At 42.6% G+C, this 12790-nt stretch overlaps 1 protein-coding gene and 1 long non-coding RNA gene across 3 annotated transcripts in view; both read left to right on the top strand.

Annotated features, from left to right (window-relative positions):
* Window positions 1-12790, top strand: part of LOC133539116 (uncharacterized) — a 1110877-nt gene that overhangs the window by 1069997 nt on the left and 28090 nt on the right. The window lies entirely within an intron of this gene.
* The window catches only part of si:dkey-27h10.2 (uncharacterized), a 46153-nt gene that overhangs the window by 5797 nt on the left and 27566 nt on the right, over window positions 1-12790 (top strand). For both annotated transcript variants that reach the window (XM_061881203.1, XM_061881202.1), the window contains exons 3-7: window positions 951-1028; window positions 4514-4558; window positions 4629-4708; window positions 11409-11505; window positions 11579-11656. In XM_061881203.1, coding sequence (XP_061737187.1) covers window positions 951-1028; window positions 4514-4558; window positions 4629-4708; window positions 11409-11505; window positions 11579-11656 — 378 coding nt within the window. The remainder of the gene's footprint in view (window positions 1-950; window positions 1029-4513; window positions 4559-4628; window positions 4709-11408; window positions 11506-11578; window positions 11657-12790) is intronic.

Raw genomic sequence — 12790 nt, 5'->3', positions numbered from 1 at the left:
AACATAATAGTGAGAGTCCAGTCCATAGTGGGGCCAGCAGGAGACCATCCCGAGCGGAGACAGGTCAGCTAATGTACTAATCGTAATTTCGGATTGATTGTTGTTAGTCTATTTGTTAGGTTGTAACAACAAATGATTTAATATCGAGTAACGCTGATGTCTCACATGGTAATTGACAATATTTACTATTTTATCAATTACATCAAAACAAAGCAATAAGGTTTGCATATTGAACAGATAAAATCATTTAAGAAATGTAATATTAGTTTACAAAACTACACTTTGTGCTAATAACTTTAGCATAAAAACACACAGCAGTCTGAAGTCCGTTAAAGTTTTCCAAGTTTAAAATATGGCCTTCAAAAAACTACAGAAACTACACTTTTCCACTCAGAAGTGTCATAGAAGTGTGAAAAGAAAGGCCAAATCTCCCTTTTGCAGACTATGTAATGTCATGGTTCTTTGTGTCTTTACAGCTTCTCTAACAGCTTCTTCCCTCAGGCTGTAAGACTCTCGAAGGCATTTTAATAATTCCCTCAATTCCCCCCAAAAATGGATTAATTTGCTGGAATAAAAAGACAATATAACATGCATCCATCAACCTGGATGCATATGCAAAAGTGAAATACATGTATCTGTACAGTAATCTATTTCTTTTTACCTGCATCTTATTGCTCTTTTATCCTGTGCTACCACTGAGCTAATGCAACAAAATGTCATTCTTATCTGGACTGTAAAGTTCACATTTGAATGACAATAAAAAGGAAGTCTAAGTGTAAGTCCAAGCCTAAGTTTTACTTATCATGGAATTACTTTTGCGGTTATTGTTTTTCTGAAAATTTGACGTCAACACATCATTTGGACAAGCAGAACCTGTGTTGAACACAAATCTGCTGTACTTTTTAAGAAGGGTATCATTTGAAACATTTCATATCTCTCACTTGATCCAGGTGATGGTCCTGATCCCACCAGGACGACAGTCAGCCACTCACTCACCACAAAAATGAAAGACAACCAGAAAGACAAACGTAAGTGACTGTAGACACTAGACCTAAGACTTGTAAGTCACTGTAGACACTAGACCTAAGACTTGTAAGTCACTGTAGACACTAGACCTAAGACTTGTAAGTGACTGTAGACACTAGACCTAAGACTTGTAAGTCACTGTAGACACTAGACCTAAGACTTGTGACTGTAGACACTAGACCTAAGACTTGTAAGTGACTGTAGAGAGTAGACCTAAGACTTGTAAGTGACTGTAGACACTAGACCTAAGACTTGTAAGTCACTGTAGACACTAGACCTAAGACTTGTAAGTGACTGTAGAGAGTAGACCTAAGACTTGTAAGTGACTGTAGACACTAGACCTAAGACTTGTAAGTGACTGTAGAGAGTAGACCTAAGACTTGTAAGTGACTGTAGACACTAGACCTAAGACTTGTAAGTGACTGTAGACACTAGACCTAAGACTTGTAAGTGACTGTAGACACTAGACCTAAGACTTGTAAGTGACTGTAGAGAGTAGACCTAAGACTTGTAAGTGACTGTAGACACTAGACCTAAGACTTGTAAGTGACTGTAGACACTAGACCTAAGACTTGTAAGTGACTGTAGACACTAGACCTAAGACTTGTAAGTGACTGTAGAGAGTAGACCTAAGACTTGTAAGTGACTGTAGACACTAGACCCAAGACTTGTAAGTGACTGTAGACACTAGACCCAAGACTTGTAAGTGACTGTAGACACTAGACCTAAGACTTGTAAGTGACTGTAGACACTAGACCTAAGACTTGTAAGTGACTGTAGACACTAGACCTAAGACTTGTTCCTCATCTTTCCTTTGTCCATATACAGTACAGCTAAAAATTTTGGACACGCCTTCTTATTCAATGCGTTTTCTTTATTTACGTGACTATTTACATTGTAGATTGTCACATCAAAACTATGAATGAACACATGTGGAGTTACACTATATTAAACAAAAACACAATGAGCTTAGACTTGGTCTCAGTGTATGTAAGTAACCATCTTACTGTCATTGAACAAAAACACAATGAGCTTAGACTTGATCTCAGTGTATGTAAGTAACCATCTTACTGTCATTGAACAAAAACACAACGAGCTTAAACTTGGTCTCAGTGTATGTAAGTCACAGTCTTTTTGTCATTGAACAAAAACACAACATGTAAACTCTTCTCGGTATCAAATACATCCATTGTTTGTCCAGAAATGGAGGTAAAAACTTTTCAAACGGGTTATTTTTTCTGGTTTTTGACGGACAGATTATGGGGGAGTATGGGAGACATAAAACGGCAGGGTTTAAGTTTCATTTGCATCGAGTGCGAGGAGTTGCAACAAGCTTTACTTAGTACCTCTTGCTAATCCTAACAGAATTGCTGTTGTGACATCCAGTGGACACGTTTAGAACAGCAGTCTCTTTCATTAAAAAAAAATGCGGCACATTTTAATACTTGGCAAACTCATCACGCGGATAAAAGCTGTCCGGGGGCCTGATCCGGCCCGCGGGCCGTACGTTGGGCACCCCTGATCGACAATGTAAATAGTCATGAAAATAAAGAAATTGAATGAAACTTTTGTCCAGTACGGTAGTTTGTGTGTCCACTCATGCAGTATTTGAAATGTAAAAAATACAATCCTTACATTTGTCAATTTTCAGTGAAAAAGCGACCGATGCATCAACTCGTCAACTCCATGGCCTAGTGGTCAGAGACTCAATGGCCTAGTGGTCAGAGACTCAATGGCCTAGTGGTCAGAGACTCAATGGCCTAGTGGTCAGAGACTCCATGGCCTAGTGGTCAGAGACTCAATGGCCTAGTGGTCAGAGACTCCATGGCCTAGTGGTCAGAGACTCAATGGCCTAGTGGTCAGAGACTCAATGGCCTAGTGGTCAGAGACTCAATGGCCTAGTGGTCAGAGACTCAATGGCCTAGTGGTCAGACTCAATGGCCTAGTGGTCAGAGACTCAATGGCCTAGTGGTCAGACTCAATGGCCTAGTGTTCAGAGACTCCATGGCCTAGTGTTCAGAGACTCCATGGCCTAGTGGTCAGAGACTCAATGGCCTAGTGGTCAGAGACTCCATGGCCTAGTGGTCAGAGACTCAATGGCCTAGTGGTCAGAGACTCAATGGCCTAGTGGTCAGAAACTCAATGGCCTAGTGGTCAGAGACTCCATGGCCTAGTGGTCAGAGACTCAATGGCCTAGTGGTCAGAGACTCAATGGCCTAGTGGTCAGAGACTCCATGGCCTAGTGGTCAGAGACTCAATGGCCTAGTGGTCAGAGACTCAATGGCCTAGTGGTCAGAGACTCAATGGCCTAGTGGTCAGAGACTCAATGGCCTAGTGGTCAGACTCAATGGCCTAGTGGTCAGAGACTCAATGGCCTAGTGGTCAGACTCAATGGCCTAGTGTTCAGAGACTCCATGGCCTAGTGTTCAGAGACTCCATGGCCTAGTGGTCAGAGACTCAATGGCCTAGTGGTCAGAGACTCCATGGCCTAGTGGTCAGAGACTCAATGGCCTAGTGGTCAGAGACTCAATGGCCTAGTGGTCAGAAACTCAATGGCCTAGTGGTCAGAGACTCCATGGCCTAGTGGTCAGAGACTCAATGGCCTAGTGTTCAGAGACTCCATGGCCTAGTGGTCAGAGACTCAATGGCCTAGTGGTCAGAGACTCAATGGCCTAGTGGTCAGAGACTCAATGGCCTAGTGGTCAGAGACTCAATGGCCTAGTGGTCAGAGACTCAATGGCCTAGTGGTCAGAGTGTCCGTAGGTCGAGAGTTCAAACCCCGGCCGAGTCATACCAACGACTATATAAATGGGACCCATTACCTCCCTGGTTGGCACTCAGCATCAAGGCTTGGAACTGGGGCTTAAATCACCAAAAACGATTCCTGGGCGCGGCCACCGCTGCTGCCCACTGCTCCCCTCACGTCCCAGGGGGTGATCAAGGGTGATGGGTCAAATGCAGAGAATAATTTGGCCACACCTAGTGTGTGTGTGACAATCATTGGTACTTCAACTTTAACTTTGAACTTGACATAAACCAAGCTGGTTTGTTGGACTGCTTCCTGCATATTCAAAGTGACAGACTTACGGACAAAGCAAACAAATATTACTAAAGGGAGAAATATTTTCTGCAAGCTAACAAAAAAGCAAACAAAGGCAATAGCACTCCCTTCTGACATTTTTTGAAGTATAGCATGTTTCACTTTTATTCTTTGGCTTTTAACACTGAGTTGTGTGCTCCTCGATGTTTTTAAAATTTTGATTTCTATGTATTATTTTAATTGGTTTCACCCTTTAAAATCGTTTTTAATCATATGTAGTTTTATATTGGTTTTATATTTATTTATTTTTATAGTTTGTTTTTTACTCAGTCATTGGTGGAGCTGAGGATAATGTTTTAATATTGTTGTGCAGCACTTTGGAAACATTTCTGTTGTTTAAATGTGTTCTATAAATAAAGTGAATTGAATTGGATTCTTGGCCCCCAGTGACCACAGCAAAGCCTTTTACGAGGAAAAGCTATGACAGCACTGGTGAGTGACCCTCAGCTTCTTCCCATTGCACATTTCTCCCGACATTTGAACATACCTTGAAATGTCCAAGGCATCATCGTTCTGGTTTTGATCATCATCATCGCCATGGGCTTCTCCCTGGCTTGCTGCATTGCGAGGAGACGACAAAGGGTTAGTGGACAATTCAAAATACACAAACATAGTGACAACTATTTTATCCATCCATCCATCCATTTTCTACCGCTTATTCCCTTTTATTCGCTGAGTTCATTTCTAACAAGAATGGTAAAAAGGCTACCACTTACTGCTACGCTTTAGCATAGCATTTATTGTCCGGAAAGCAAAAAACAAGCAAAGCAGAAAATGTGTACGATGTTTCAGAAATGTGACTCTATATTTTAAAAGTTTTTAGATTTATTCTGACACAAATGCGCTTCAATATAAAAAGTAATCATTAGCCTTATAGTTTCAATCAATCAATCAATCAATGTTTACTTATATAGCCCTAAATCACTAGTGTCTCAAAGGGCTGCACAAACCACCACGACATCCTCGGTAGGCCCACATAAGGGCAAGGAAAACTCACACCCAGTGGGACATCGGTGACAATGATGACTATGAGAACCTTGGAGAGGACGAAAGCAATGGATGTCTAGCGGGTCTAACATGATACTGTGAAAGTTCAATCCACAATGGATCCAACACAGTCGCGAGAGTCCAGTCCAAAGCGGATCCAACACAGCAGCGAGAGTCCCGTTCACAGCGGAGCCAGCAGGAAACCATCCCAAGCGGAGGCGGATCAGCAGCGCAGAGATGTCCCCAGCCGATACACAGGCAAGCAGTACATGGCCACTGGATCGGACCGGACCCCCTCCACAAGGGAGAGTGGGACATAGAAGGAAAAGAAAAGAAACGGCAGATCAACTGGTCTAAAAAGGGAGTCTATTTAAAGGCTAGAGTATACAAATGAGTTTTAAGGTGATACTTAAATGCTTCTACTGAGGTAGCATCTCGAACTGTTACCGGGAGGGCATTCCAGAGTACTGGAGCCCGAACGGAAAACGCTCTATAGCCCGCAGACTTTTTTTGGGCTTTGGGAATCACTAACAAGCCGGAGTCCTTTGAACGCAGACTTCTTGCCGGGACATATGGTACAATACAATCGGCAAGATAGGATGGAGCTAGACCGTGTAGTATTTTATACGTAAGTAGTAAAACCTTAAAGTCACATCTTAAGTGCACAGGAAGACAGTGCAGGTGAGCCAGTATAGGTATATATGTATGTATATATGTATATAAAGGTATATACAGTATAGGTATATATGTATGTATATATGTATATAAAGGTATATACAGTATAGGTATATATGTATGTATATATGTATATAAAGGTATACACAGTATAGGTATATATGTATGTATATATGTATATAAAGGTATATACAGTATAGGTATATATGTATGTATATATGTATATAAAGGTATATACAGTATAGGTATATATGTATGTATATATGTATATAAAGGTATATACAGTACAGGCGTAATGTGATCAAACTTTCTTGTTCTTGTCAAAAGTCTAGAAGCCGCATTTTGTACCAACTGTAATCTTTTAATGCTAGACATTTAACTTGTATGCTCTTCTGTTTAAAAATGAAACATAATTGTGTTTTCTTTTTTGATTATATTAATATTGTTGTATTAATCAAAATAAATAATTTAATTATTGGGAAACATTTGATTATATTATTCTCAATTGGTATCATTAATAAAACACAAGTGGTCTGGTTCAAACCAGTTCTTTGCTAAAATGTTTATGTTAAATATATTATTAATATTGTTTTATTAACTAAGCTAAATACTTGAATTAATGTGAACATTTTGATTTTCCATCCATCCATTTTCTACTGCTTGTCCCTAATTTTATTATTCTCAATTAGTAATGTCAATAAAATACAAGTGGTCTGGTTAGAACCAGTTCTTTGCTAAAATGTTTATATTAAATATATTAAGAGTGTTTAATTAATTAAACTAAATACTTTAATTAAATTAAAAACATTTATTTTATTATTTTCAATTAGTAATGTTTTTAAAACAGTAGTGGTCTGGTTCCAAACCGTTCTTTGCTGAAATGTTTATATTAAATATATTTATATTGCTTTATTAATTAAACTTAAAAAAAAACGTGAATTTATTATTATTAATTAGTACTATAATCAAAACATAGCTTGTTTGCAAATATCATGCTTTACTTTGTTGTTCATTTTTATTGAATATATTATTATTGTTTTATTAATTAAACTTTAAAAAATAAAACATGTGAATGTATTATTATTAATTAATACTATCATTAAAACACAAGTGGTCTGGTTCCAAACAGTTCTCTGCTAGCTCGATTGCAAATATCATGCTTTTCTTTTTTGTTAATGTTTATTAAATATATTAATATTGTTTTATTAATTCAACTTACAACTACCACGGGGAAAACCCAGGACGTGTTGGGAAGACTATGTCTCCCGGCTGGCCTGGGAACGCCTCGGGATCCCCCGGGAGGAGCTAGACCAAGTGGCTGGGGAGAGGGAAGTCTGGGCTTCTCTGCTTAGGCTGCTGCCCCCGCAACCCAACCTCGGATAAGCAGAAGAAGATGGATGGATAGTCTTCCAAACGTGTCCTGGGTCTTCCCCGTGGTCTCCTACCGGTTGTACGTGCCCTAAACACATCCCTAGGGAGGCGTTCGGGTGGCATCCTGACCAGATGCCCGAACCACCTCATCTGGCTCCTCTCAATGTGGAGGAGCAGCGGCTTTACTTTGAGTTCCTCCCAGATGACAGAGCTTCTCACCCTATCTCTAAGGGAGAGACCCACCACACGGCGGAGGAAACTCATTTCGGCCGCTTGTACCCGTGATCTTATCCTTTCGGTCATGACCACAGGTGAGGATGGGAACGTAGATCGACCGGTAAATTGAGAGCTTTGCCTTCCGGCTCAGCTCCTTCTTCACCACAACGGATCGATACAGCGTCCGCATTACTGAAGACGCCGCAGCGATCCGCCTGTCGATCTCACCATCCACTCTTCCCTCACTCGTGAACAAGACTCCTAGGTACTTGAACTCCTCCACTTGGGGCAGGGTCTCCTCCCCAACCCGGAAATGGCACTCCACCCTTTTCCGGGCGAGAACCATGGACTCGGACTTGGAGATGCTGATTCTCATTCCGGCCGCTTCACACTCTGCTGTGAACCGATCCAGTGAGAGCTGAAGATCCCGGCCAGATGAAGCCATCAGGACCACATCATCTGCAAAAAGCAGAGACCTAATCCCGCGGCCACCAAACCAGAACCCTTCAACGCCTTGACTGCGCCTAGAAGTTCTGTCCATAAAAGTTATGAACAGAATGGGTGACAAAGGACAGCCTTAGCGGAGTCCAACCCTCACTGGAAACATGTCCGACTTACTGCCGGCAATGCGGACCAAGCTCTGACACTGATCGTACAGGGAGCGGACTACCACAATAAGACAGTCCGATACCCCATGCGCTCTGAGCACTCCCCACATGACTTCCCGAGGGACACGGTCCAATGCCTTCTCCAAGTCCACAAAGCACATGTAGACTGGTTGGGCAAACTCCCATGCACCCTCAAGAACCCTGCCCAGAGTATAGAGCTGGTCCACAATTCCACGACCAGGACGAAAACCACACTGTTCCTCCTGAATCCAAGGTTCGACTATCCGGCGTAGCCTCCTCTCCAGTACACCTGAATACACCTTACCGGGAAGGCTGAGGAGTGTGATCCCACCATAGTTGGAACACACTCTCCGGTCCCCCTTCTCAAAGAGAGGGACCACCACCCCGGTCTGCCAATCCAGAGGTACTGCCCCCGATGTCCACGCGATGCTGCAGAGTCTTGTCAACCAAGACAGCCCCACAGCATTTAGAGCCTTAAGGAACTCCGGGCGGACCTCATCCACCCCTGGGGCCTTGCCACTGAGGAGCTTTTTAACTACCTCAGCAACCTCAGCCCCAGAAATAGGAGAGTCCACCACAGATTCCCCAGGCACTGCTTCCTCATAGGAAGAAGTGTTGGTGGGATTGAGGAGGTTTTCGAAGTATTCCTCCCACCTATCCACAACATCCGCAGTTGAGGTCAGTAATACACCATCCGCCCCATACACGGTGTTGATAGTGCACTGCTTCCCCTTCCTGAGGCGGCGGATGGTCCAGAATCCCTTTGAAGCCATCCGGAAGTCATTTTCCATGGCTTCCCTGAACTCCTTCCATGTCCGAGTTTTTGCTTCTGCGACCGCTGAAGCTGCACACCGCTTGGCCTGTCGGTACCCGTCCACTGCCTCTGGAGTCCTATGAGCCAAAAGAACCCAATAGGACTCCTTCTTCAGCTTGACGGCATCCCTCACCGCTGGTGTCCACCAGCGGGTCCTAGGATTACCGCCACGACAGGCACCAACAACCTTGCGGCCACAGCTCCGATCAGCCGCCTCGAAAATAGAGGTGCGGAACATGGTCCACTCGGAGTCAATGTCCAGCACCTCCCTCGTGACATATTCAAAGTTCTTCCGGAGGTGGGAATTGAAACTTTCTCTGACAGGAGACTCTGCCAGATGTTCCCAGCAAACCCTCACAATGCGCTTGGGCCTGCCAGGTCTGTCCAGCATCCTCCCCCACCATCGCAGCCAACTCACCACCAGGTGGTGATCGGTAGAAAGCTCCGCCCCTCTCTTCACCCGAGTGTCCAAAACATGAGGCCGCAAAACCGATGACACAACTACAAAGTCGATCATGGAACCGCGGCCTAGGGTGTCCTGGTGCCAAGTGCACATATGGACACCCTTATGTTTGAACATGGTGTTTGTTATGGACAAACTGTGACGAGCACAAAAGTCCAATACCAAAACACCACTCGGGTTTAGATCCGGGCGGCCATTCTTCCCAATCACGCCTCTCCAGGTTTCACTGTCGTTACCAACATGAGCATTGAAGTCCCACAGGAGAACAAGGGAATCACCCGAAGGAGCACTCTCTAGTATTCCCTCGAGTGTACCCAAAAAGGGTGGGTACTCTGAACTGTTGTTTGGTGCGTAAGCACAAACAACAGTCAGGACCCGTCCCCCCACCCAAAGGCGGAGGGAGGCTACCCTTTTGTCCACCGGGTTAAACTCCAACGTGGAGGATTTGAGCCGGGGGGAAAACAAGAATTGCCACCCCAGCCCGTCGCCTCTCACTGCCGGCAACGCTAGAGTGGAAGAGAGTCCAGTCCCTTTCAAGAGAAGTGGTTCCAGAGCCCTTGCTGTGCGTCGAAGTGAGTCCGACTACATCCAGCCGGAATTTCTTACTTCGCGCACTAGCTCAGGCTCTTTCCCCCCCAGTGAGGTGACGTTCCACGTCCCAAGAGCGAGCTTATGTAGCTGAGGGTCGGACCGCCAAGTGCCCTGCCTTCGGCTGCCGCCCAGCTCACATTACACCCGACCTCTATGGCCCCTGCTATGGGTGGTGAGCCCATTAGAGCGGGGACCCATCGTGCCCCACCTCCGGGCCTGGCTCCAGAGGGGGGCCCTGGTGACCCGTGTCCGGGCGAGGGAAATCTGGGTCCTTTGTTTTTACTTTTCATAGAGGTCTTCGAGCTGCTCTAATTCAACTTAAAAAATAAAACATGTAAATGTATTATTATTAATTAGTACTATCATTAAAACACAAGTGGTCTGGTTCCAAACAGTTCTTTGCAAGCTTGTTTGTAAATGTCATGTTTTTCTTTTTTGTTAATTTTTATTAAATATATTAATAATGTTTTCTTAATTAAACTTTTTTTTTTAAAATAAAACATGTGGTTTTATGATTATTTATTAGTACTATCATTAAAACACAAGTGGTCTGCTTCCAAAAAGTTATTTGCTAGCTTGTTTGCAAATATGTTTTTTTTTTTCTGGTTAATTTTATTAAATATCTTAATATTGTTTTATTAATCCAAATTTTATTTCAATAAAACTTGTTAATATTATTAATAATTAGTACTATACTTAAAACACAAGTGGTCTGGTTCCAAACAGTTCTTTGTTAGCTTGTTTGCAAATATAAAATGTTTCTTTTTTGTTATTTTTTATGTAATATATTAATAGTTTTATTAATTACACTTAAAAAACAAACATGTGATTTTATTATTATCAATTAGTACTATCATTAAAACACAAGTGGTCTGGTTCCAAACAGTTCTTTGCTAGCTTGTTTGCAAATATCATGCTTTTCTTTTTTGTTAATTTTTATTGAATATCTTAATATTGTTTTATCAATTAAACTTAAAGAAATAAAACATGTGAATTTATTATTAATAATTAGTACTATCATTAAAACACAAGGTGTCCTGTTCCAAACAGTTCTTTGCTAGCTTGTTTGCAAATATCAAATTTTTCTTTTATGTTAATTATATTAAATATATTAATACTGTTTTATTAATTAAAATAAAATAAAAAAAAACATGTGATTTTATTGTTATCAATTAGTACCGGTACTATCAATAAAAAAAAAACAAGTGGCTTGATCCAAAACAGTTATTTGCTGGTCTGTTTGCAAGCATTTGTTTTTCTCTCAAAATACGCCCCGAAAACAACTTCTGCTTTTTGTATTTCTTTGTCTGCGGGTGTTGGTTGTGTTTCTTTTTCATGCAAGCATCTGAATAAAGAAAGTTGAAGCGTTAACCGGCAAGGACACTAATGTTTATAGTAGTCAAGCTGCTAAACTATGCTACGCCAGCCTGTCCATTTTAGTAGCACAAACCTGACAGCTGTTATATTTACTACAGTCTTGATGATTTGCTTTCAAGTTTAGGCTTTAATGAGTATTTGTAACTTGGATTTTTTCAGCGTTATTCTGTGGACTTCCACTCCAGGCCCGATGAAGCTAACGTCCCCCTCAGTACCGTGGAGCCTGAAGTAGCAGTTGCTAGTGCGTCACATAACGGTGGGTTAGCAATATCCCCATGGCGCTACAATGATGTCGCATAGACAACTACTCTATCTTCACTACTTTACAGGTTTGCAAACCTTCCAAAGCGACAGGAAAAGTGCCAAAGACGGAGGGGAAGAACAAGAGGAGCCGGACGGGCCCAAAAGTAAGAAAGGAACTTTGCTTGACGCAACGTGTGAACTTCCTCTTTCTTCAATGACTTCACATTTGACAAGAAAAGGAAGTACAGTTTCGAAAAACTTGTCTTAACACTTCTGTTGAGCTCAGTGGTTAAAGGGTTTTCCAGTTGTGAGTCATACCAAAGACTGTAAAAATGGGACCCGTTACCTCCCTGCTTGGCACTCAGCATCAAGGCTTGGAATGGGGGGTTAAATCACCCCAAAAATATTCCCGGGCGTGGCCACCGCTGCTGCTCACTGCTCCCCTCGCCTCCCAGGGGGTGAAGCTGATTGGTCAAATGCAGAGGATAATCTCACCACACCTGGTGTGTGTGTGTGTGTGTGTGTGTGTGACAATCAGGATTCTTTATTATTGTCCGTTCTTTAAAGGAGAACATTATCAGCAGACCTATGTAAGCGTCAATATATACCTTGATGGTGCAGAAAAAAGACCATCTATTTTTTTAACCGATTTCCGAACTCTAAATGGGTGTATTTTGGCGAATTAAACGCCTTTCTGTTTATCGCGCTGGAAGCGATGACGTCAGAATGTGACGTCGCCGAGGTAACACCCCCGCCCTTTTCGTTTTCAACGCATTACAAACACCGGGTCTCAGCTCTGTTATTTTCCGTTCTTTTGACTATTTTTTGGAACCTTGGAGACATCATGCCTCGTCGGTGTGTTGTCGGAGGGTGTAACAACACTAACAGGGAGGGATTCAAGTTGCACCACTGGCTCGAAGATGCCAAAGTGTCTGCCGCCAGACCCCCATTGAATGTACCGGAGTGTCTCCACATTTTACCGGCGATGCTAAGGCAGACATGGCACAGAGATGTATGGATAACCTGCAGATGCATTTGCAACGATAGTCAACAAAATCACAAAGGTGAGTTTTGTTGATGTTGACTGCCAGATAATCGATGCTAACATGCTATCTACCGGCGGCGCTAAAGCAGACATGGAACAGAGATGTATGGATAACCTGTAGATGCATTTGCAACTATATTACGTTTCCTTCCACCCACTTTTAATGCGAAAAAAACACTTACCAATCGACAGATTTAAGTTGCTCCAGTGTCACAAGATGTGAAAGTCCTGATCGTTTGGTCCGCACCTTTTA

The sequence above is a fragment of the Nerophis ophidion genome, linkage group LG20 (genome assembly GCF_033978795.1).
Source record: "Nerophis ophidion isolate RoL-2023_Sa linkage group LG20, RoL_Noph_v1.0, whole genome shotgun sequence".
Classification (NCBI taxonomy): Eukaryota; Metazoa; Chordata; class Actinopteri; order Syngnathiformes; family Syngnathidae; genus Nerophis; species Nerophis ophidion.
This window is presented reverse-complemented; position numbering and strand designations above follow the sequence as displayed.